Consider the following 27419-nt stretch of genomic DNA (forward strand, 5'->3'; position numbering starts at 1 on the left):
CCCAGTTTTGTTAAACACTGTTTGTTGTACAATACACTATTAGCACGTTTAGAGCAATGCTAGGCCTCTCAGGTAATATCCATAGTAGCAGAAACATACATTTGTTTTGAAAAAAAAAAGTTAAATATTTCCTTTTAATTTGCTTGACTTATGAATGGTGAAATTTTTGAATGGTAAAATACACTAATTTTATCAAGATTCCAATAAAAAATGATATTTTATATAGTTCTTTACGTTTTTTTCGTTCTTTGTGACCTGCTCAGAGTACGGCCTTTTTCCCTCAGATTATGTTTCCCCTCAGCTGGTTAATTTTCCCCTAGATTTCATTCCACCCCCCCCCCCCACACTCACACACACAAATATTTTTTTTTAACCTTTAAATATATAAGTTAACCTGATTCAGTGTAAAAAATAGAAAAATAGAAAAATATTGCATAATTAAATTATCTGTTGCCTTGAATTTGTTTTAAAAACAGCAAAAATTGTTAAATTGATTATTCAAGACTTTCCTTATTTTCCCCAAAATCCGACGTTTTGCATGATTTTTCTCCAAAATCCGGCGTTTCGAGCGATTTTCTTTCCCTCAAGAAAAGGCCAGGTCATTTCCCCAAAATCAGATAAAAACCCTGTTCTTATTGTTGATTTTACTTTCTATTGTACCATAACACATACTTAAAAGTAGACAATAAACATAGACAGAGTCCAATTCTGATTTCTATGCGTTTTATTTCTGCTTATTAACACAGCACAACGTTTTCAAAATGTATGTTAAATACAAGATTAATGCGAAGCCCGCAACGGGCCCATCCCGCGACACAAGCAATGATACTTCTGCTATCTTTCACTTCCCAAGTAAGACTGCTTTATCAATATAGATATAAACAACGAAAGCTTTGATAATTGTTACGTGTACAATTCTGATTGGCTGTGTAAAGTCACAAAAAGTCATGTCTATGACGAATGCAACAGACACATAATGAATACATACGGAAATGACCGAAGATTGACACATAAGGTAAGCAAATATTCCTGCCCGGTACTTATAACCCGAGGCTATTGATTTCTTAATCCAGGAGGCTGTATGAAATTTGGTACAAATTACGATCATTATATAAATCCAACAATGCCCCAAATGTGTGTTTTGTGTGCGTTATGTTACACTATAACTGTGTTGTTGCATATGTTAACAAAGAATGTTCGCGCATACTAGTGTCGGATTAAACGCCGTATAATATAATGTATTTCCTAGACTGGTCCATACAGGTAGTAAATGAAAAACGGTAATGGGAAATACATGTATGTTATATATTATACATGTCGATTAGTCACTGAGTATGGTCAATGAAAGGGAAATTTCATATAAAAATGCTCTATAACTTCAGTCTCTAAATACATATAAAAAGTCACCGGAATGCATTGTTATACGTTTAATTTACAAAATGTTTCTAGGGGGAGGACCTTCAAACCCCCGATTGCAGGAGGGGAACACCACTTCGTTGCTCGATAACATTCGTTGATGGGAAAATTCGCACCCCCCTTTTCAAAACCCTGGCTAACGGGCCTGAATTCTGAGAAACATAACGCAAATTGAATATAAAGAAACATCACGAACTGTTTACACTTAATGGCACATACAGGATATTGGTTTTAAACATTTTTAGACTAGCAGATTAAAAAACCCATGCACTAAATGGCCTGTAAAAAAAGGCAACTAAAATTATTTATAGATTGGTTGAAAGAAACCCTTATCAGCCTTGTACAGAGAGTTTCCAATGAACCAATGTGGCTTTCAGCATGCCAGTTTCTTTTGGTTGATAATGAGCAAACATATTGTTTGTGATTGATGCAGTGCAGATTTCCTCTATTTTACACAACCACTGTTTTGTTGTGGTAACCTCTGTTATTGGATCCATGGTGGCTCCCTGCTGTGGGTTTTGGCTTATGAAGATTTATGTTTTTAACCTATAAAACTTCTTCACATCAAAGACTGGGGGTTATCACTGCCAAAGTTAAAGTGAGATATCATTATCTTGAGCAATTATCTTCTCTAAAATAGCTGGTGAAGCTCTGTTTCTTAGAACTTAAAGGGAAACATAGAGGGTGCAGTTTGCTGGTGCATTGTCTGAACTTTAAAACAGACTGTTACGCTATCAAGACATTGGAGAAATGAACAAAGTTATTGTTTCTAATGTGAAAGATAAGAAAATAAGGCCTTTGTCTCTCCCATATTTGTAGAAGATAAATTGTGACATTTTGCTCACTTTTATTGTGTTGCATGAAAGAAAATGTGTTAGATAGTGCTCAGTTTTGTGCAGGTGTTCTGATAAAATAATGATGTAATTTTTTTACATTGCTATTTGTTTGATAAGTGTGGAATGGTTCACAAGATATAAAATAACAAATATAGAAACGGAGGAGAGGATGATTGACAGAAGCGATTTGTTTAAATACTAAAGCTATTTAATGCATTTTTTTGTGTGTAAAAGTAAGGCTTTTTTCTTTTGGAACTTTATGTTAGTTATATAAAACGAGGCAGATTTTTATGTTCTGTGTTTTGATGAAAATCTTTTGTCATGTAACAATGAGAAAACATGTAAATTAAAGGTTACATTAAATGTTGTCCTAAAGCAGCCAAGATATGGAACATAAGTGTTGTAATGTACAGTATGAACACCCCATACAGAAATCATTTGCAGATGTAAATGGCAGATTGCTGGTTATTTATTCAGCAGACCAATACTGTATTATGCCTGAATTAATGTTGTCAATGTCTGGAACACAGCTTGCCTTCCTGCCATGTCCACAAGACTCAGTCACAGTAGCTGGCAGAAACAAAACCAACCATAAATCAACTCACAAAGCGACACATAAATCAAGTACAAGGCTGTTGGTTTGATGCTTGTCTTTTATTATATTAATCTCCATGAATTGTGAAATGAGTGCCATTTACTTATTATGTTTTGCCAATGCATCTAATTTTGCATTACTTATAGGTACGGTTCTAGTTTAAAGATATTTATGTCCCCCTTCCAAGAAGAGGGGATATATTGTTTTGCTCATGTCGGTCCGTCCGTCCGTATGTATGTCCATCCACCAGATGGTTTCCAGATGATAACTCAAGAACGCTTAGGCCTAGGATCATGAAACTTCATAGGTACATTGATCATGACTCGCAGATGACCCCTATTGATTTTCAGGTCACTAGGTGAAAGGTCTTAGTGACCCAAAATAGTAAAATGGTTTCCGGATGATAACTCAAGAACGCTTAGGCCTAGGATCATGAAACTTCATAGGTACATTGATCATGACTCGCAGATGACCCCTATTGATTTTCAGGTCACTAGGTCAAAGGTCAAGGTGACGGTGACCCGAAATAGTAAAATGGTTTCCAGATGATAACTCAAGAACGCTTTGGCCTAGGATCATGAAACTTCATAGGTACATTGATCATGACTCGCAGATGACCCCCTATTGATTTTCAGGTCACAAGGTCAAAGGTCAAGGTCACGGTGACCCGAAATAGTAAAACGGTTTCCAGAAAATAACTCAAGAATGCTTATGCCTAGGATCATGAAACTTCATAGGTACATTGATCATGACTCGCAGATGACCCCTATTGATTTTCAGGTCACTAGTTCAAAGGTCAAGGTCACGGTGACCCGAAATAGTAAAATGGTTTCCGGATGATAACTCAAGAACACTTATGCCTAGGATCATGAAACTTCATAGGTACATTGATCATGACTCGCAGATGACCCCTATTGATTTTCAGGTCACTAGGTCAAAGGTCAAAGTCATTTGAAAAAAAGTTATGAGCTATTGTCATCACCTTGGCGTCGGCGTCTGGTTAAGTTTTGTGTTTAGGTCCACTTTTCTCATAAAGTATCAAAGCTATTGCATTCAAACTTGGTACACTAACTTACTATCATGAGGGGACTGGGCAGGCAAAGTAAGATAACTCTGGCATGCATTTTGACAGAATTATGTGCCTTTTTTATACTTAGAAAATTGAAAATTTGGTTAAGAAAAAAGTATACTTTTTGTGATTGGGAATAATAGCCAAATTTCGGCTATAAAATCGGGCCAAAACAAAACCCTGCCTAGGATCATGAAACTTCATAGGTACATTGATCTTGACTGGCAGATGACCCCTATTGATTTTCAGGTCACTAGGTCAATGGTCAAGGTCACAGTGACACGAAACAGTAAAATGGTTTCCGGGTGATAACTCGAAAAATCTTAGGCCTAGGATCATGAAACTTCATAGGTACATTTATCATGACTTACAGATGACCCCTATTGATTTTAAGGTCACTAGGTCAAAGGTCAAGGTCACAGTGACAAAAAACGTATTCACACAATGGCTGCCACTACAACTGACAGCCCATATGGGGGGCATGCATGTTTTACAAACAGCCCTTGTTTGTCTTAAGTGTTATCAAGAAATGTTATTTGGTGTATTATTATTTATTCCTTCAAAGGCTAAGTGCTTTAGATTACAAAGCTAACTAAAACTCCATGCATGCAAATGTTAATGCCAACTGTCCAAACGACACTAAAACTGGTCAGGTAAATACAAAATATGCAGAATTATGTGATTTATTTAACTGTAACCCTTATTATGCCCCTTTTCGAAGAAGAAGGGGTATATTGTTTTGCTAGATGTCTGTCGGTCTGTCTGTCGGTGGGTAGACGAGTTCATTTCCGATCAATTACTCGTCAACTAATTGACCGATTGGCTTGATACTTCACATGTGCATTGGCCTTGGACAGTTGATTACTCCTATTAAAATTGGGGTCACTAGGTCAAAGGTCAAGGTCACTTTCACACTAAGTGTGAAAATCGTTTCCGATCAATAACTTGTCAACGAATTGACCGATTGGCTTGATACTTTCCATGTGCATTGCCTAAATCCCCCTATCAAAATTGGGGTCACTAGCTCAAAAGTCAAGGTCACTGTTACACACTAAGTGTGAAATCGTTTCCGATCAATAACTCGTCAACTGATACACCGATTTGCTTGATACTTCCCATGTGCATTGGCCTTGAACAGTTGATGACCCCTATCAAAATTCAGGTCACTTAGGTCAAAGGTCAAGGTCACTGTCACAATAAGTGTGAAAATTGTTTCAGATCAATAACTCATCAAGGAATTGACCGATTGGCTTGATACTTCCCATGTGCATTGGCCTAGGACAGTAGATGACCCCTATTGAAATTGGGGTCACTAGTTCAAAGCCCTTTTTAGGGGGGGGGGGGGCATATGCCTCTTACTGAGGAACTTTTGTTGTAATTTGATTAAAGCAATCTTTCTTAAGCATTATTTTCTTCAACCAATCAAAGGAGTGAAACCTTTTCCGATAAAATTTGCTGAGGTCCAGTATCATTCTAGAAACTGCAGGTCCTCGTGTCTGACAAAAACAATTTTATATAAAATTGTGTTTTGGGTAAAAATGAAAACGAAACTAGGAATATGTAAAATAAATACCGAATGGTTTATTTTTTAAAATAAAACAGTTTTTACCAATCAGTTGAACTTGCAATCTTTGCTGGGCATGTAAACAAAACTCCAAGTGCGATTCTTAGAACCTGTCAAATATTTTGTTTGACAGTTTCGTGACCACAATATGTGTTTGGTTGGTTAAATTCACTGAATTTAACTGGTTTCAATCCTTGTAATCATCGTAAATTTAAGGCAGGGAACCACACGACCGTTGCCTGTTCTGTGTCAAGATTTGATGCGAAAGTCAGCAGCACAAGTGGCTGTTTCAACGATCGTGAAAACTTGAATAACTGTACAATTACTTGAAAATTTATTTTTTTATAAATCACAAAACTTTCTTCACTTTAAATTGACAGTTGTGCCAATGTTTAGATAGAACATGTTTAAATTTAATTGTTATTTTATTGCTTTTAGATTTGTTTAAAAGTGTGAACATCATATTATGATAAAAATAAACTCTTTAAAAGTTATATTCTATTGTTTGGTTAACAAGAACAAGGTCTGGTAAAATCTGGTGAAGTCCAGTAAACTTCAGTTCATCAGACCTTATGTCCTGTAAGTTTGTCTTTTGCATGGGTTGTTTTCTTTAGATTATAATGTTTACTATGCTATTGCAAATTTCAAATAACAATTTCTCAGACTCCAGAAATTGCTTAAAGCTATAAGAATCATCATACCTTTTCTCAGAAAGTTTGATCTGTTTTCAAAAAAATAAATAATTAAATACTTGACATTTCAAGAACTTGATGATTGTTTTTTACTGAAATGAATTTTAAAATCCCTGGTGGTCCATAAAGCTTGATGAATTGTGTTGTTTTACCCAACACATGAAATCATCATAAAGCTACCAAATGTCAGGATGTTTTCAATGAAGAGAGATAAACACATTTGTTTCCCATCCAAGCAATACAGTGGCATAGCCAGGTTACCAGAACTGTTAATCAGAAACAAGCATATTGTGTACACCAAGTAATAAAGAGAAACGTTTTACAAATGCTTTTGATGTAGATATTAACAGGACATTGGTTCCGAACATCAATGGTTCATATGCTTATTTTGAAACAGGCGGACACCCTTTCCTACGTTTTTTTACAGCCTTGACATTGATTTCTACATTATATTGACGCCCCAGGCATTGGTTCTAACAATAAGATGCCACACTTATCTACAAAGAATACACTGATCAAAGGTTATCACCTCATCAGCATATTTAGCCAACAATTCAAGTCATCAATTTTGTTATAAGAAAGCCAATTCATTATGAGCAGATGAATGTAATTTCAATTAACATAAAAAATTAATTAAAAGACTGTGCACCCCGGAAGTCCCCATGACTTTGGTTGTGAACTACTTTGAAACTACCTATACATGTGTGAACTACTTTGAAACTACCTATACATGTGTGAACTACTTTGAAACTACCTATACATGTAAGGAAGAAGTAACAAGGGAAGTAATCATGTAGTAACCAATTTAAGAGGTGTCAATGTAATGTGGTAACCAATGTCTTGGCTGTCATTTAAATGAAGAAACAAATGTTCAGGCTCTCAAAATAATGTTGTAACAATTGTCTGGGTTTGTCATAATGTAGGAACCATTCTCCTAATGTGTCAAAATCAGCAAAAAAACTAATGTCTGTTGAGAATCTAATGTCGGGAATTCTGATGTAAACAATGGCACAAAAACTATTTTAAGGTTCTTTTAAATTGCTACACTCGTGGAGGAGCTGAAAATAATCAAGTTAATAGGGCACCTGTTGGTAAGGGAATCATAAAGATAGACATATGGGCTCAGTTATCCCACCTCACATTGATATGCTGGTATTCATTTCATAGATCAGTGGTTCAACTCCAGTAATTAACTCCAGTTAACATACTTCAGGCTGGCTACCATAATTGATAGTTTTGTCAGTTCCCCAACTTATGTATACACAATAAGCAGTGGGTGGTTTGTGATATGTTGGGTTATTGGTTTACAATGGCAAAAAAAAAGAACTTCATGGCTAAGCTCTTAAAGATGTCAGTTATAATATGCATAATTATATTCCATTGAAATCGACCTTGGTGTGTAACATATATGAGGCGAACTTTGTGAATAGCTTGCTTAATGCATGTGTGTAAAGAGTCATCCCAGATAAGCCTGTGTAATCTGCACAGGCTGCACAGGCTAATCAGTGATGACACTGTTTGGCTAGATTGATTCTTTTTAATTAATTGCTTTAAAAAGTAAAAGTGTAAAAAGTACATAAACGTGGAAAGTGTCATCCCTGATTACGCTGTGTAAACTGCACATGTTAATCTGGAAGGATGCTATACACACATGCATTAAGCCTTGTTTTTCTGATCACAGGTCATAATATACAAAGGACACACTTTTCCAGAGCGACTTTGTGCCAAGTATGCTCCACTTTGATTAATGCCCAAAGAAAACCACCAGTAAGTAGGTTAGGGTATTAGTTTTAAATGACATTAATTGCATCCGTTTTATTTTCAGAAAAATTATTGAAAACAAAGTAAAAGAGGGCTACATTGTACTAAAAATGAGACGGAAACGAAAGCGGGCTGTACCACATCCACCATCTCTTAGCAACAGCATTCAACAATATGGATCACACTCGAGTTCAAACCTGATGGAGTCATCTGTTCGTGTGGAACTAGCTCGTCAAACCCACTTTGCACAATCTGCTTCGTGTCTTGAATCAGACTCAATAAGTCTCACAAATTCTCTGCGCCACAATTCAGTGAACAGTTTGACAGTGTCAAACGATGACGTTTTTATTGAAACGGCATCAGACGTCAATTATCTCCATAGTAACGGCAGGTACTGCAATAATGTCAACAAAAATACTGAACACGTGAATCACAAGAAATCTGCTAATAAGCTCGGCATTTTTGGAATGAGTAAATTTCGAACCCATAGTGCATCGGCAGTGGAGGACATCCAGAAAACAACCACCAATCACCGCACTATGGATTATGCCAACACCACGCAGTTAGCAAAACAATACAACTATGGCAGCAGTGTACACAATTCAGGTGCAAATGATTTGGATGCAGAGCTGGATCGTTACCAGTCTGACACGGAGGTCCAGCTTTGTGAAAGATTGTATCGTCAACGAAAGTCATCCAAAAGTTCTGACCTTTTCAGACAAAGGAACAATGCCACCCCTACAAGCCTTTGTAGTTTTGATGGCTCTGAATTTGAATATACGAGCTGCCAATCAACACCAACATTTGGAAAGGTAAAAGGTCATGCTAAATAAATATGGTAAAGAGGAGGTGACCATTTTATCAAATAAGAGAAAATTGTGATTTGCAATTAGAAAACAAGCTGAAATCAAACGCATAAAACTTTTGGATGCACCATACCTGTATTGTTTTAACTGACTTGAAGTTTAAGTTTGCATTGTCATATTATGGTCCCATTTTACAAAATTTGGCTGTTAAGATTATTAATACATGTAATTGTTATTAACTTTTTCCAAAAAATCGTTAGCAAAAAATTGCCTGAAACATAAACCAAACCATATTGTTTCAATTATATTGTTCATATAATTTTTGTAACACTATCTACTTTGCCAAAATGTTTCCCTCGTAAAATTCAACAGTTGAAAAAGAAAAAAGAACAGCCCTTAAGTACTTATTTTTTCAGTGGATGCAATAAGATTTCAAATACAAATTCGTCCAAATGTTTGCACTGAAAATGAATAGTAGAAATAACAAATACCCAGGTGAAATTATTCATTAACATGTTTTATTTCTAGAAGAGAATCATCACCAAGTTGCACATAATGAAGGAGAACAACAGCCTGGGCCTACATGTGGCGGGTGGGAAGGGCTCAAAGCGAGGAGACATTGGCATTTTTGTCGCTGGCATTTCTGAGAACGGGCCTGCACAAAGGTATTCATACCAGGACATTGAGCCATGTTCTGTGGGAACTGGGCTTGATGCATGTGCGTAAAGTGTCATCCCAGATTACCCTGTGCAGTTTGTACAGGCTTTTAAGGGACGTCACTTTCTGCATGAACTGGTTTTTTAATAAAAAGAGACTTTCTTCACAGAAAATTGTTAAAATAGTTTTGTGAAAATATAAGCTGAAAGTGTTGTCCCAGAATGATAAGCCATATTCTTAACTGGGCTGACACTTTATGCACTTGTATATATTGCTGGTTTCCTAGAGTGAGACTCAATAAGTATTGCTCATTGTTATTGTACGGTTCTGTTCTGAATATACTTGTTAATTGACCCTTTCCCACTTAAAAGCAAAGTAAAAATTGCTATGTGCAAACTGCATAAAACCAGAACAGCCTGCCAGTTACTCGCAGTCTGCTCAGGTTTTATGCTGTTTGCTGCTCATCAGTATCTAAGGGTTGGATAATGAAGCCTTAAAAACTTGAATCTACTAAGAAAGGTCTTTAATTTAATTTAACTTTTTAAGGGACTACAAATGTGTAAAAATACATATCTAAGTGGTAAAGATAGAGTTGACCATTTAAAGGTTGTTATGACAAGAGTTTGTACCAAACATGAGCAATTATTTACGTTCGGGGTTACTGTCCAAATAGATACTTCTCAATGAATTGAATTTACCAGTTCTGTTGTCAATGTGCTTGCATAGAGCTAACGATGCAAAGATACTTGTCAATAATTTACTGAGCCGCCTAATTATGGTTGAATAACTGCTTGCACAGTGGTAATCATGCAATGTGTTTGTGAATAAAATGGAGCAATCATTAACATTCCTGGTTACTGTCCCTTTTGGTCAAGTAGATAACTTGTCAATCATGGACTGAGTAAATCAGTCATGGACTGAGTAAATCAGTCATGGACTGAGTAAATCAGTCATTGACTGCGTAAATCAATCATGGACTGGGTAAGTCAGTCATGGACTGAGTAAATCAGTCATGGACTGAGTAAATCAGTCATGGGCTAAATGTTAAAAAGGATTGCAAAGAAGTTACAAATGGTGAGATTTTGTTGCCAGTGATGGGCTGGATGTTGTGAACACATAATTATCTGGAGGTATGGGGTTTAATCCCGACTCCTGTGGCTTTTCAAGATTGACTCTAAATATACAAAGTTCTGGTTCTACCATGGAAACAAAATTGAAAATGTATGAATCAGCCTTAGCCGTCCAATTCAACAAAGCTAAAGTAAGATTAAACTTAGTTGTTTGGAAGACAAGGGCAATCATGAACTTTTCTGTTTACTGGTCTATTTTGTCCAGTCTATGCTAGTCATTAATAGATTTTTTTTAGTAATTAAAAGTTTAAATTTCGATGGTAATTAAAAGATGGCAGATGGGTACCTTATTATCTTATAATTTAACTTCAAATCCTTGAACATCAAATGGAAAGGCAGGTCTATTTGTGTTCATTGACTGGTTTATCCATGCATTGCTTCATATTATATATTAAAGCATACATTGAAATAAAACTGATTTTTATTCATAAAACTGGTATAAGTTAGATCATAAAACAAAGGTGCCAATTTAATGTCAGTACATGGTATATCATTAAGTAATTTCTGTTTATACAAAATAGTCTTCTTTATATAATTCAGCATTAGGTCAAAAAAAGTTTCTCTGGTTTGGTGTCTCATTTAAGAAACATTGTAGCATAACAGTATGTCTTAAAATTATCAGTTATTAGACAATGTGCTTATGTAAGCCCTATGAGTTTACCTATACAGAGACGGAAGACTGAAACGAGGTGATGAATTGCTGATGATAAATGGGAGGAGTTTAATAGGAGCCACTCATCATGAGGCAGTGGAAATGCTGCGTAACGCACCCAAACTTGTTCAGCTTGTCATAGCAACAAAGGTTTTATCTTCTTATTTGATCCCTTTTTAATATACAATATAATTTAAGAATTGTATATTTAACACAATTTTATTATTAAAGAAAGAAAAGAATATAGAGCTTGTGAAAAAAAAATCTCAAAATAAGTTAAGAATTATGTAATCAACACAATTGTATTGTTAAAGAAAGAATAGAATAGAGCTGGTGAAAAAATCTTAATATAATTAATATGTTTGTTTAAGAAAGAAGATAAAAATACAGCTGGTGACAAAAATCTCACAATTTCAGTTACGCAAATCTTCATTGGCGTCAGTTGCTTCATCCACCTTGGCCTCTCCTACAGTGCTGGACATCGGTTCCCAGTCAATCCCAGAAGTGTTGGCACAGACTCCACAGGGAACCATCTTAGACTGGGATGAACTTTTTGATGTATGCAATTTTGCACTTTTTATGGGCATCCTAGAATCAGTCCTTTACCGGTAGTTGTATGATTGCTTAATAATTTACCCGGGCCGACATGTTACTTGTTACCTGTATATTTGTATGATAAGGTTGGTCTTTCTGTCATCTGTTAGACCATTGTATATTTTTGGCTTTCTAATATCTGTATTTTTCCTTTAATATTCATAAAATGTTATGTGGCAAGTGATTTGTCCTATTGCCAAAGGAATTTTAAAGTTATGGTCTGTTAACAATCTAGATTTTTACATGGTATCCACTCTTTATGACTTCCAGCTTTTATCTGATCATCACCAAACTTGGGGGAAATCTTAAATTGAAAATATGTAATTTCCCCTCTATCCTGGGACCATAACCAAACATAACCAAACTTAAGATGAAGTTAACAACATGAATATGAAAGATTATAAATCTACACTAATCAAACCTTAACAATAAAAAGTCAAAACTTCATACAAATAATACAGAACAGAATGTTTGATATTATTGCTAAATGAAAATATCAAAGAATTGCTGTATATAAGAAATGATGAACATTATTAACTAATACTAAGGTGCAATTAGTTTCTGCAATTCCCAAAGACTATCACTTTTTCAATACCAATTTATTCCAGAAGAGCTAGCTATTCATTCAGGACATCTGATTTGCAGGTGATATATGGGGAATAATTTGTGGCCTTTCTGATTGCTTTTGAAAAATTCAGTACCTTCTACCAATGGGATATCAAATGTACGAGTTACTAATTATTTTATTATTCCCATAAGTTGGATCCAATCTGATGCATCAAGGCAAAAGATTGGCCTTTATACGCTTTAAATATAACTTATGAACCTACCTTCACTGCATTAACCCTTTGCATGCTGGGAAATTTGTCGTCTGCTTAAATGTCACCTGCTGAATTTCTAAAATTAGCATTTTCTTTGATTTTTTTTCAATAATACTATCAGAATAGCAAACAGTTTGGATCTTGATGAGACGCCACGTTCTCTCATCTGGATCCAGACTGCTTGCAAAGGCCTTCAAAATTCGGTTCCAGCACTGAAAGGGTCAATAGCAGATACAGCTCTCAGATGTAACATTCATAATTGATTCATGACAATGTTTCCTATCTTTCACAATTAAATTTGGTTCCAAAAGCAGTGATATTTTTAAAGACTTGACAAGTACCAAAATTTATATTTTCCTGATGGTATCGTGAAATATCCTTATAAAACTCTATGAATTCAGAGTAGACATAGGGAAGTCCTGGTACAATTGTTTTGTTACATAATTAAATTTATTTGAATTTAAAAAGAAATGCAATCAAAGAATTTATGTTGAACATATTACAATATGAGAATGCTTTTATGCAAATGATTTTGACCAGCAAACCATAAACCTAGACTTGACAATATAAGTATATACATTCTTGCAATAATCTTTTCTGATCTGTTTTAATGGATGTGAAATTTGTTACTGTACTTTCAGAAATTCAAGACGCCTTCTGAGGAGAAACCACCCATATGTCCAGCACCCACTAATGGCAAGTACCGGAAAAGATTTGCCCGAAGTCCGTCCCCTAGCGCGTCAGTTCCCATGATGATTTGCGTGAACAAGGGTAAAGGTGGGAAAGGACTGGGTTTCACGATTGTCGGAGGAAGCGACACAACAATAGGGCATCTTGGTATACTCGTTCGAAGAATATTTCCAAACGGGCTTATAGCATCTGATGGAAGAATGAAGGAAGGTTAGAATAATGAAAAAATAGTTCCTTGTTAATATCTTTAAATGTTTTGTTTCAAGGACAGTCTTTGAATTTTAACCTAGCTTACTGTTTATACCACACTTTGTTTTATTGTTGTTGAAAAATACATAAATTTTGTTGAATTAAAAAAAGTTAATATATGAAAATCTTCCATTATATGACTGGATGTAATACAAAAACAAACGAGTTCATGTTCATATTTACAATCTTAACTTGTATGTTTCTATTAATTAAATGAGTCTAATCAAGATAAAATAACAATTTCTCGAAGTCAATTCTGTATGTCTTATTTGCTGTGGATATGAGGAATACACAACTACATCATTAACTTGTGTGAATTAGATATTAAAATCCAATGCTCACTTGATATTTGTTTTAATTTATTATGGAGATACTTTGCTGTTATAAAAAACACATTTTAATAGATCATAATATTAAATGTTTGAACCTTGCTCTGGTAAAACGAGGCTTAATGCATGTACATAAATTGTCCTTTAAGATTGGCCTGTGCAGTCAGCACAGGCTAATGAGGGTCAACACTCTCTGGCTAAACAGGGTTTTCATTAGGATGAGACTTTTTTAAAAAAGAAAAGCAATAAAAGAGGAAAGTGTCTAGATTCGGACAACACTTTATTCTATTTGCATGCATTAAGCCCTGTTTTCCCAGAGCAGGGCTCATGTTTGAACTGTTTGGCAGGTGATGAAATCCTGGAGTTGAACAATGAGCCCCTGGCTGGTCTCACCCACAAAGAGGTGCTGCGCAGGTTCAGGCATCTCAAGAAAGGACCAGTACAACTCACATTCCGGAAAAGACTAAGGTCTCCACACTGCAGGTCTCTCACATTTAACCCTTTGCATGCTGGGAAATTTGTTGTCTGCTAAAATGTCGTCTGCTGAATTTCTAAAATTAGCATTTTCTTCAATTTTTTTCAAAGAATACTATCAGAATAGCAAACAGTTTGGATCCTGATGAGATGCCACGTTCTGTGGCGTCTCATCAGGATCCAAACTGTTTGCAAAGGCCTTCAAAATTCGGTTCCAGCACTGAAAGAGTTAACTAAATTAATGTTTCCACTTGATTTTCTCATATTTAACCAATCGTGCTACTTGATTATGGCCCTATTGTCCGCTTATCCTAAAAAACGCATAAATAACACAATAAGGTCTGTGTTTTTTTTCATTTACCTGCTCTTCCCTATAACAAAGTATTACAATCCTAATGTTTTCATTTGACAGTGTATATTTTTGTATGGAATTCAAAACAAAAAGCTTACGAAAAGCTGTCTTGGCATAAAACGCAGTTTCTTATGACCTGGCACATTGTAACGTTGTTGGTTACTTTGCCTCATTTACACAGTTTTTCCCATTTTAATTATACCCCCATTACTATTGGTAATGGGGGCTATATAGGAGTCACTTTGTCGGTCTGTCGGTCGGTCATTCTGTCGGTCTGTCCCGAAATTTTATCCGGGCAATAATTATGATGTTAATTGTGAGATTTTAAAATCATTTGGCATATTTGTTCACCATCATTGGACTGTGTGTCGCGCGAAAGAATTACGTCAATATCTCAAAGGTCAAGGTCACACTTTGAGTTCAAAGGTCAAAAATGGCCATAAATGAGCTTGTCCGGGCCATAACTTTGTCATTAATTGTGAGATTTTAAAATAATTTGGCACATTTGTTCACCATAACAGGATGGTGTGTTGCGGGAAAGAATTACATCGATATTTCCAAGGTCAAGGTCACACTTTGAGTTCAAAGGTAAAAAATGGCCATACATGAGCTTGTCCAGGCAATAACTATGTCGTTCGTTGTGAGATTTTAAAATCATTTGGCACATTTGTTCACCATCATTGGACGGTGTGTCGCTCAAAAGAATTATGTCGATATCTCCAAGGTCAAGGTCACACTTTGAGTTCAAAGTTCAAAAATGGCCATAAATGAGCTTGTCTGGGCCATAACTATGTCGTTCATTGTGAGATTTTAAAATCATTAGGCACATTTGTTCACCATCATTGGACTGTGTGTTGCGCGAAAGAATAACGTTGATATTTCCAAGGTCAAGGTCACACTTTGAGTTCAAAGGTAAAAAAGTCCATAAATGAGCTTGTCTGGGCCATAACTATGTTGTTCATTGTGAGATTTTCAAATCATTTGGCACATTTGTTCATCATCATTGGACGGTGTGTACTGTGAAAGAATTACGTCGATATCTCCAAGGTCAAGGTCACACTGAGTTCAAAGGTAACAAATGGCCATAAATGAGCTTGTCCGGGCTATAATTATGTCATTCATTGTGATATTTTGAAATAATATGTTCACCATCATTGGACGGTGTGTCGCACAAAAGAATTATGTTGATATCTCCAAGGTCAAGGTCACACTTTGAGTTCAAAGGTCAAAAATGGCCATAAATGATAATGGCATAATAATTCTTAACAATCACCATAAATTAGATTCTCTTGTTTTGTGAAGACAGCATGCAAAATAGTCTGTGTCAATGCGGCATGTGGGGGTATATGTCACTTCTGTGACAAAGCTCTAGTTTTTCTCAAAATAGTGCTTATTTTGCTAAGGAAATGTAAATCAGTAATATGAAACATGAAAACATTTTTTTACCTTAAAATGTGCATAAACAGTTTCAGCAGTTAATTTTCATTCTCTAACATTAGTCACCTGTGATCCTTTCACCCAAATTTGATATTTTTTACAGCCCTGGTCGCTCGCCCTACCTCACCCCGTCTGTCTCGTGTGATGGCAGTCCTGTATCTACACCGAACCACTCACCTCACTGCAGCATGACCAATCTTCATGACCTTGACACAGATTTCTACAAGAGGTCAAACAGAGGTCATGACCTGTCCCTGGACTCGTTCAGTGACCTTGACTCCATAGGGTCCGGTATGGTGCAGGAGCATCGCCCGACGTTTTCTGTGCCGATCAATATCCCGAAATCATCATCTTCAAATGGAACATTGGCTGAACGGTTGAGTCCTGACCGGAGACCCAGTGTGCAATATGAGATACAGTTAATAAAAGGTACTAGAACATTTGTTTTTAAGACTTATAGTCCATTTAATAGGTGCCCATGTTCATATGGGCATGAGCGAAGTTTGCTTGGACCTTTAGTCCATTATATAGGTGAATATGTTCATGCTTGCATCTGCAAAGTTCAATTCTTGCATTTGTTAAATATTTTATTAATAAAGATGTGTTTGTAAAACATTTAAGCCCCCTCCCCATAATAAAAACAAAACAAAAATATGACTTTAATGTTGTTCCCTTCAGTTATATATCAGCCAGCATTAGAAATTAATATATGTTTAAATCAACTGGCTGAAACTGTTTTTTTTCAAACACCATGTCTAAGAGTATAACATTGTAATGTTGGAACGCATATAATGATTGAGGTAACATATGTAGTAATAGAGTGTCCAAAACCAATTGTGTTTTATAATAATTTAAAGTCTGCTTAAGGGATTGTTATTATGGGTATTAATGCTACTAAAACGGATAACTGTAACTAAATAATTTCATGTTACTAGCCTCTGCGACCTTGACCTTTGATCTGTTGACCTCAAAATTGATAGGAATCTTCCTACCCGTCTTAGTAATCATCATAAATGTGTTAGGGGTTGAAGGTAAAAGCGTTTCTATATATCAACTGGAAATAATTGGTCTATTGACTTGCCTATCGGCAAGCCAACTGTCTGACCGACCAACTGGTGCACAAAAAAATACCCCTGTTTTTTCTATGGCTGGCAAAAATGAAATAACTTAGAAGATTGTCTGTCTTAATTCATATCAACATCTGCATGGTCAAACCATGCCAATAAAGTGGAAAGAACCAATTCTAGAATTGTTTTTATGCCACCAGAAGGGTGGCATATAGCATTTGAACTGTCTGTCTCTCCGTCCAAAAACTTTAACATTGGCCATAACTTTTGCAATATTGAAGATAGCAACTTGATATTTGGAATGCATGTGTATCTCATGGAGCTGCACATTTTGAGTGGTGAAAGTTCAAGGTCATCCTTCAAGGTCAAAGGTCAAAAAAACAAATCCAAGGGAAGTAACAAGCTTTAAAGGGAGATAATTTCTATTGATCATTTGGCAGGTACAGATAATTTTTACAAGGGAAGTAATATTTTTATACCCCCACAAACGAAGTTTAGGGGGGGTATATAGGAGTGAGCTTGTCTGTTGGTCGGTCTGTCGGTCCGTATTAAGTGTCCGCTCTCTAATTGTTTTCATCCGATCTTCACCAGACTCGGTCAGATGTTGTATCTTGATGATGTCTAGGTCAAGTTCGAATATGGGTCATGCCATGTCAAAAACTAGGTCACTGGGTCATTTAGTGCGTTTTAAACATTGAGCATGGTGTCCGCTCTCTAATTCAAGTAGTTTTCATCCCAGCTTCACCAAACTTGGTCAGAAGTTCTATCTAGATGATCTCTAGGCCAAGTTCAAACATGGGCTATTCCAGGCCAAAAACTAGGTCACGGGGTAACTTAGTGCATTTTACACATTCTAGGCCAAGTTCAAACATGGGTCATGGCAGGTCAAAAACTAGGTCATGGGGTCACTTAGTGCGTTTTAAACATTAAGCATGGTGTCCGCTCTCTAACTCAAGTAGTTTTCATCCGATCTTCACCACACATGGTCAGAAGTTGTATCTAGATGATGTGTAGGTCAAATTTGAACATGGGCCATGCTGGGTCAAAAACTAGGTCACAGTGTCACTTAGTGCGTTTTCAACATTGAGCATGGTGTCTGCTGTTTTTTGTGAAGACAACATGCAAAATATTCTGTGTCAATGCGGCATGTGGGGGTATTCGTCACGTCTGTGACAAAGCTCTAGTTTATTATATCCCTTTAAAAAATATTATTTTCCTTGTAAAAGTTATCTGTAAATGCCAAAGATAAATTTTATTTTAATAAATGAAAGTGACGCAGTAGGGGCATTGTGTTCCTGACGAACACATCTCTTGTTTATCTTAACATAATAGACTGTTTCCACCTTATTGCATAGAGGATATTTGTTGATTTCTGCATAAGATCTTATTGTAATTTTATGACTGTGCACATTAAACATATTTTTATATTTTAAATAGTTTTATATTAACATGAAACAGTGCTTTCCACAGGCCATTTAACAGTCACTCACCGGGGCGCATAAATTTAGAAATCAGAGTCCGGGGAGCGCCTGAAATTTTCCGATCAGTGTATTTTGGCTGTTACTGTAAGTAGCCAATCTTAATATCAAAGCGATATCGACTTCGCCGATAATTTTGATAGCCGATTTACGATCGTCTTTCAAATACATCTAATTCTTTACCCAACTAAAGCCGCTTAAGGGCGGAGCATCGCTGTATTGGAAAATCAATATTGGCCAATGAGAGTGTACACTTTGTATAAGCAACAGCACTCGTAGGCAGGCACTACCTGCAGTTAAATCATGCAGACGACTCGTGACATACATGTAATTGCCACATAAATCTTGGCCAGTTACTTAAAAGACTGATGAATCGGCTGTAATCCTCGTGAAAGTTGTGCATTTCATGAATAATACTGTCAAAACATTTATTCTACACGTAAAGCGTTTGAGCAAATTATCGTTGAATTCATTTCGCAACTGTTAATGTTTTCTTGAAGTCTTAAATGAGCATAATTAAATTTGTAATCCGAAACCCACTTTTTAATGTAAATGTGTACTCTACGTTAACAAATTCTTGCTTCAAATAAACAGTGATAATTTATTTCAAATTGACCTTTGTCGTCTCAATGAAATGGGCGCGAAAATTAAGCAGCATGTACAACGTTGCGTCATGTGTAAATGAGCGTTGTATTAACAAACACACACCACGTCAAGCGATCTACGCATGTTCAGTGGCAATATTTCACTAAATCTATAAATAGGCACTTATGCCGAAATTTAGTTGATACTTTCTAAAAATGGCAACGTTTGTTGTAAAATAAATTTTTGAGCACTTTTATTGTCAATATTTACCAGAAAGTGCTTTTAAAAATGGGATTATCGGGTAATGAATAGAAACTTGAAAAGTAGTAAGTATGCAGTAATAGAGTCCGGTTAATACGGGTGTATAGGGGAATCGTTCGAGTCGGGATTTTACTATCTTTGCGGGAAAGTTTTAAAACAATTATTAAAAATGTCTTTATAAATGACTTTATAGCTGGGGGTTTTCTTAAAGAGTCATAGCGCACCAAATGTCGTCTTTTGACGCTGTTTTTCTTAGAGTTATAACGCACCACAGAATGTCAATTGACACGTTAAATTTAAAAAAAAATCAACATCGGGAGGGGACACCCGTCCTGAACCATCCCTATAAGCTCCGGGGCGACTGAAAAAAATCCTGTGGAAAGCACTGCATGAAAATAATGCTAATATGGCCTTACACTGGAATCAACAATTGTTCTTTTCATTTTCTTGCCTTTCAAAGATAAATTAAAAAGATATACACATGTACAAGCTTTTCTTGTGCGTCATAAAATTTCATGCAATATGATTTAATATCATGACACACCATTGTTTCTCACTGCCACTGTGTAAAACTAGTGCTTAAGTATGCACAGTTGTTTTTTTTATTATAAAATTTGATTGAATTGTAACATTAAATTCCTTTTGTTTAACTTGTGGAATTTTAAATGGACGATGATATTATTTGCGAATTGTAAAAAAAAGTATTAAAATAAGTTCCCAAAACTTTGCAATAAGCTTGTATGTATTCCTGATCATTTCAATTGAGCTAGAGCAAAATGAATAAGTTATCATTTATGGATGTTCTACTCTCAATGATAGCATAGCAATAAATAAATAAGTATTCTACTACATTGTCCCGTTTTCAGATGAAGGTGAAGGCCTTGGTCTCTCTGTGATCAGGAAGACGTATGATGAGAACAGCGAGATTCTCGTGAAAGATGTGGCACACGGGTCTCCAGCCCACAGAGATGGGCGACTACGGTAACATTCTTTATGACGAATATGGTTACACTCTTTATGCCGTCTATGGTTATTCTCTTTGTTATACCCCCACAAACAAAGTTTAGGGGGGTATATAGGAGTGAGCTTGTCAGTCTGGCTGTCGGTCTGTCGGTCGGTCCTTATTAAGTGTCCGCTCTAGTTGCAATGATTCAACTCTCAGCTTTATAACCCAATGGGTTGCTGAGAGTTGCAATGCGCTCTCTCTTGCCCATGGGTGCAAAATATTATCAACAATGCAAGGGTTAAGGAACATGGAAACTGCAAGAACTTATTAATGTTTACCTGTCTAAACCACAAACTCATCCAAATGGTACCATTAAAGCAAGAAATAATTGCTTTTTATTGACTTAGTTTTTCTTTTGTATACTGTATCCGCCATATTGGAAAATTGACCCAATATTGGTTAGGTCGCAGTTCACCAATATTTTGCATGTCGGGTTATGTGATGGAGCCTATTAAAGTCGATAACGATGTGGTATTCGATACAGAATACACTGTTTCAATTTTAAACATAAAAATGTCAGCAAGAAAAGTGTGTTGAAACATCGTCGTGTTTTTATAGGGTGCATGCAAAGGATAACATCCCTAGGTTGCCATTCAGGTAAATTTAACATGTTTATGAAATTTATTCATTATTTTCCTCAATTTGTCTTAAACGACGTCTGTTTAGTGAAGCGCACGGATTCCGTGCGATGAACTGCACCCATGTTTAAGAAGGGGTGCATATGGACTCCCAGAGCCACCATAGCAAAAATTATCAAATGCTCTGGGAGCCCTTTTATATGGACTAGTGTCCGCTCTCTAATTCAAGTTGTTTTCATCGGATCTTCACCAAACTTGGTCAGATGTTGTATCTAGATGATGTCTAGGTCAAGTTTGAATATGGGTCATGCCGGGTCAAAAACTAGGTCACTGGGGTCACTAAGTGCGTTTTAAATATTGAGCATGGTGTCGGCTCTCTAATTCAAGTAGTTTTCATCAGAGCTTCACCAAACTTGGTCAGAAGTTGTATCTAGATAATGTCTAGGCCAAGTTCAAACATGGGTCATGGCAGGTCAAAAACTAGGTCACGGGGTCACTTAGTGCATTTTAAACATTTAACATGTTGTCCGCTCTCTAATTCAAGTATTTTTCATCCGATCTTCACCAAACTTGGTCAAAAGTTGTATCTAGATGATGTCTAAGTCAAGTTTGAATATGGGTCATGCTCCGTCAAAAACTAGGTCACGGGTTCACTTAGTGCGTTTTAAACATTGAGCATGGTGTCTGCTGTTTTTTGTGAAGACAACATGCAAATTATTCTGTGTCAATGTGGCATGTGGGGGTATTCGTCACGTCTGTTGCATCTACCATGATAATCTTTACATGTTCCACTGTATTATTCTCTATGCCATCTAATCTAACACTCTTTATGCGTTTATGCCTTCAACAGTATCATTCTTTTGCTGTCTATGGTAACATATTCTTTATGCTCACTGCAGTAACAAACTTTATGCTGTCTATGCAAACATTCTTTATTATGTCTACGGTAACATTCTTTATGTTGTCTGTGTTTACATTCTTGATGCTGTCTACTGAAATATACATTATGTTGTCTTCAATATCATTCTTTATCCTGACTATGGTAACATTCTTTGTCCTGTCTACAGTAACATTCTTTATGCTGTCTATGGTAACATTTCTTACACTGTCTACAGTAACATTTTTATGCTGCCATTTGATACCTTCTTATGCTGTCTATGGTAACATTACTTATGCTGTCTTTGGTAACATTCTTCATGCCGCCTATGGCAACATTCTTAATGTTAATAAAAACATGCACAGGTCAAATTGTGTTTTTATAACATAATGTTCTGTACTCTAAATGTTTTTTTTTCCGAGAGATCAAATAAATTTTGAAAAAAAATTAAGGTGTAATCACAACCAAGTTTTCTGTTTGTTAGATTTAAAAAAAAGAAGAAATATGCTGTTGTATATTTTGTGTGCAGGAAAGGGGACCTAATTCTGTCAGTGAATGGCCGCTTGTTGACCAATATGACCCTTCTGGATGCCTACCAGCTGTTTAGGGGCCTGACTCCTGGTGCTGTAGATATCATCATTTGTAGGCTCAAAGCACAGGTGAGAAAACAATCATGTCCCAAGACTTATGATAATAATTATAACAGACTCAATCTTAGTGTAATCTTAACTATTAATAAAAGGTTCATTTTTATGTCCCCCACTATAGTAGTAGGGGACATATTGTTTTTGCCCTGTCTGTTGGTCTGTTGGTTGGTTGGTCTGTTGGTTTGCGCCAACTTTAACATTTGCAATAACTTTTGCAATATTGAAGATAGCAACTTGATATTTGGCATGCATATGTATCTCATGGAGCTGCACATTTTGAGTGGTGAAAGGTCAAGGTCATCCTTCAAGGTCAAAGGTCAAATATATGGGTCAATATCGCTCATTTAATGTACACTTTTGCAATATTTCAATATTCAAGATAGCAACTTGATATTTGGCATGCTCATGGAGCTGCACATTTTGAGTGGTGAAAGGTCAAGGTCATCCTTTAAGGTCAAAGGTCAAATATATGGGTCAAAATCGCTCATTTAACGTACACTTTTGCAATATTTCAATATTCAAGATAGCAACTTGATATTTGGCATGCGTGTGTATCTCATGGAGCTGCACATTTTGAGTGGTGAAAGGTCAAGGTCAAGGTCATCCTTCAAGGTCAGAGGTCAAATATATGTGGCCAAAATCGCTCATTTGATGAGTACTTTTGCAATATTGAAGATATATGGTGAAAGGTCAAGGTCAAGGTCATCCTTCAAGGTCAAATATATGGGTCAAAATTGCTCATGTAATGTCACTTCTGCAATATTGAAGCTAGCAATTTTATATTTGACATGCATGTGTATCTCATGGAGCTGCACATTTTTAATGGTGAAGGGTCAAGGTCATCCTCCAAGGTCAAACGTCATATACGGGGACATAGTGTTTAACAAACACATCTTGTTTTTTTATTGAAATTGAAGTATTGTTTGATTTCCAATGAAAATAAAGATTTGTTAAAATAGTAGGAAAAGATATTAGGTTTGATTTATTTTCTTATTTAATTGTATTAAGTTTTTTTTGTTAAATTATTGTATTCAAATTTGTAGTGTTTTGTTTGGTGTATTCAATTACAAAATAACATGCAAATTATTTACAACAGGTTCAATATAAGCCATAACTTAATCTTTAATATTCAACCAATGGAAAACAAAAGTCAGTTGTTTAAAAATAATGTTACAATCTTGCTAATTAGACAATTAGTATGTTTTAAATATGAGACTAGGATTGAGATTTTAAAAATTCTATTCTTTAGCCTGAGTTGGGTTTTTGTTTTTTATGTTTTCTTCTATATATGGTAAAGGCTTTCTTCAACTATTTGTTTCAGTCAATAATTTACTTTTTTATGGAAGGCACCATAATTATTAATGTTACATTTAAGTAATGCACTTAGACTGTAATGCATTAATAAACTTGATACCAGTACCTATTATTCCATATAATGATAAAGTGATGCTTGATACATTTTTGTTGGCGCAATTTGAAAATAAATGATATTTTTTGCTTTATCATATAGTCCAGTAATCATTAAAATGGAAAATGTAGACTCCCAATTTTAACAATGTGTCTTCATGGTCAGGCAAATATTTGTTTTTCATTTCTATATTCAGTGTGAGGAGATTTCATAACAACATTTATATGGTAATTGTATTGTATAGCAACCCTGTACCTTATGAGCTGTTGTTTTTAACCATAAATATATGAAAGTATATACATTTAACCTAACCTTGGCTTTGCTTGCTTAAATGTATGTACCTCTAATAATTTGAAAATGAAGAAGAATCCAGTTATATTTTAAATGACCTTAAGTCATGTCTACTAACAAAACTACAAATTTGGACATGCTTCTTATGTGACTTTCTGTGTCGACCAAAGTTTTCCTGTAACATGGTGGTTACAGAGTATATTTAATCAACATTGATGTGTTCTTTTCTTTGTATTATGAAAATGTTATAAATGTTATAAAGCAAGTTAATGTAAGCAGTCATCTTATCTCACCAAATAAATACTGATTGAAAACCTTCTGTCACATCTACAGAAATATTTTGCTATGATAGTTTTAATGGGACAGGCAAAGTCCTATTATGAAAAGGATCATGCATATACATATGAACAATACACATGGGTTTACCCTTTTGATTATGTGCATGCCATGTAATTATGCTATATATTGTATATGCATGCTGTTTAATAGAGTAATATTAGAAAGTGAAATATGGGTAGTGGCCCAATGATGTTGTCTCTACTATTTGAATATTAAACTTAACCCTTTCCCACTTAGAAGCAAAGTGCAAACAGCGTAAAACCAGAACAGCCTGCGAGTTTCTCGCAGTCTGTTCAGTTTTTATGCTGTTTGCTGCTCATCAGTATCTCAGGATTGGTTTTATGCTGTTTGCTGCTCATCAGTATCTAAGGATTGGAAACGAAGACTTTAAAACTTGAATCTATTAAGAAAGGTCTTTAATTAAATTTTACTTTCTAAGGGACTACAAATGTGTCAAAATACATATCTAAGTGGTAACGGGTTTAATCACTGTACAATGTCATAAATCTTCATCATTTTTCTTATTTCTAAATACAACTATTTATTTTTATTTGTAATGTTGCTTTACATTTTTTTGTATGTTTTGCATTGTATACAATAACTAGGACTCAATATTCTTCTTGCAATTGTTAATTATTTTATATTCTAATAATAAGTACGAGTCAAGCTTTCCTTAAATTTTGTTCCAGAATAATCCAAATGGAATTCCACCAGATTACCTCCCTTATCAAGACTCGGATAGTGACCTTCCTTTGGAAGAGCTTCATGATGCATCATGGGAAGACTGTATGTCTGATCATTCGACCAGTGTTCACAGTGATTCTGGGAACGTTGAGCATATGTGCCAAAAAGAGTTTCTAAGAAAAAGGTTGTCAACAGTGGCTGAAGAAAGCAAACTCGAACAAAAATCAAGTATTAATAATTTCATAAAACCTGAAGGAGTTACTGAGGAGAATGAAGATGAAACAATTATAACCAGACTTTGATGTTTAATTTGAATTGTATTGATATTAATTTATCTGATATTTTTTATGCTCCCCCAAAATTTATTTTGGGGGGAGCATATAGTGGCTGCTTCGTGTGTCCGTCCGTGTGTCCGTTCGTCCGTGCACAATTTTTTTCTGGGCTATTTCTCAGCAACTAATGACCAGAATTCAATGAAACTTTATGGGAAGCTTTACTACCAAGAGAAGATGTGCATATTATCAGCGGGTTCTGGTCGGATGATTTTTCACAGAGTTATGGCCCTTTTAAATTTTCTATAAAAAAATTCTTGTTCCCCCAACTACTGTGCCCTCAAGACGTTTCCTTTTATCTGAATATATAGTGCAATATTGTGACAAAAAAAACTTTGGGTAGCATCACCCGTCTTCGACGGTTTCTTGTTTATCTTAGATTTCCAGTTTTCACCCATGAATATTTATACGTGTAAATGCGCACAAAAATACAACCTGGAACAATTTTAGTAGATTTTATTATCCTTATTTTTGAAAATTGAAACATTAATTTGTGTTTGATTATTTTGTTTGAGATTATATTAATTAGATTTCTTCTCCTTAAGAAATTGTTCAGCTTTATATCATGCATGGGAACAGTTGTTTTGAGCAGCATATGTTTACGTATTTTATTTTACCATATGATACAGATACACCATGTTGATGTGTTCACAACATTTACAGGTACTGAGCCCTCTCTAACATCACAGATAAAAAAGTAAATAAACTTTTAGATTGAAATATGAGTTCATTTCAAATATACAGTTATGTGGGGCATTCTTGAAGAAAGGATCATTTTAAACTAAAAAACTAAGGAAATGTAAACAATTTACTTATCATAGGTGTTGATACTAACAAATTAAGTTTCTTCATAAAGATTTGTGTATGATGTCATCATGATGAAACAGACAGGACACAGATGTTTTTATGCTGTTGGTTATGTTTTGCAATTTATCATTTATTTATTGCTTCATTATTGGCTTTAACTAAGTCCCTTATCTTTTTAGCTCACCTGAGCTCATGGTGAGCTTTTGTGATCGCCTTTTGTCCGTCGTGCGTAGTCAACATTTTGCCTTGTGAACACTCTAGAGGCCACATTTATTGTTTGATCTTCATGAAACTTGGTCAGAACATTTGTCCCTATTGATACCTCGACTGAGTTCAAAACTGGGTCATGCGGGGTCAAAAACTAGGTCACTAGGTCAAAAAAAAGAAAAACCTTTTGAACACTGTAGAAGTCATATTTGATGCCCAATCTTCTTGTAACTTTGTCAAAATGTTTGTCTAAATGATATGTTGGTTGAGTTCAAAAATGGTTCCAGTCTGTTTAAAAACATGGCCACCAGGGGGCGGGGCAGTATTCCTTATATGGCTATAGAGAAACCTTGTGAACACTCTAGAAGTCACAATTTTTGGTCCAATCTTCATGAAATTTGGTCAGAACATGTGTTTTCTGGATATGACGGTTGAGTTCGAAAATGGTTTGGATCGGTAAAAAAACATGGCCGCCAGGGTGGGGGGGTCATTTTCCTTATATTTATTTAGTAAAAAAAGCTTGTGAACACTCTAGAAGTCACATTTTTTGCCTAATCATCATAAAATTTGTTCTATTAACATCGATTATATAGATATCTCGGACAAGTTCGAAAATGGTCATGATGGGTGGAAAACATTTAGTGTCCAATGTTCATGAAATTTTGTCAGAAGATTGGTCTCAATGATATCTTGGATGAGTTCGAAAATGGTTACATTTGCTTGAAAAA

The 27419-nt window shown here is 35.5% G+C and overlaps 1 protein-coding gene across 1 annotated transcript in view; it reads left to right on the forward strand.

Moving 5' to 3' along the window:
- LOC127878809 (uncharacterized) overlaps window positions 1-27419 on the forward strand; it is a 122621-nt gene that overhangs the window by 34265 nt on the left and 60937 nt on the right. Inside the window, exons 3-12 of the mRNA XM_052425337.1 lie at window positions 7998-8745; window positions 9268-9404; window positions 11196-11328; window positions 11596-11736; window positions 13235-13493; window positions 14209-14344; window positions 16228-16553; window positions 20382-20496; window positions 22506-22635; window positions 25351-25635. Of these exons, the coding sequence (XP_052281297.1) occupies window positions 7998-8745; window positions 9268-9404; window positions 11196-11328; window positions 11596-11736; window positions 13235-13493; window positions 14209-14344; window positions 16228-16553; window positions 20382-20496; window positions 22506-22635; window positions 25351-25635 (2410 nt within the window). The remainder of the gene's footprint in view (window positions 1-7997; window positions 8746-9267; window positions 9405-11195; window positions 11329-11595; window positions 11737-13234; window positions 13494-14208; window positions 14345-16227; window positions 16554-20381; window positions 20497-22505; window positions 22636-25350; window positions 25636-27419) is intronic.

Source organism: Dreissena polymorpha, chromosome 4 (genome assembly GCF_020536995.1).
Source record: "Dreissena polymorpha isolate Duluth1 chromosome 4, UMN_Dpol_1.0, whole genome shotgun sequence".
Classification (NCBI taxonomy): Eukaryota; Metazoa; Mollusca; class Bivalvia; order Myida; family Dreissenidae; genus Dreissena; species Dreissena polymorpha.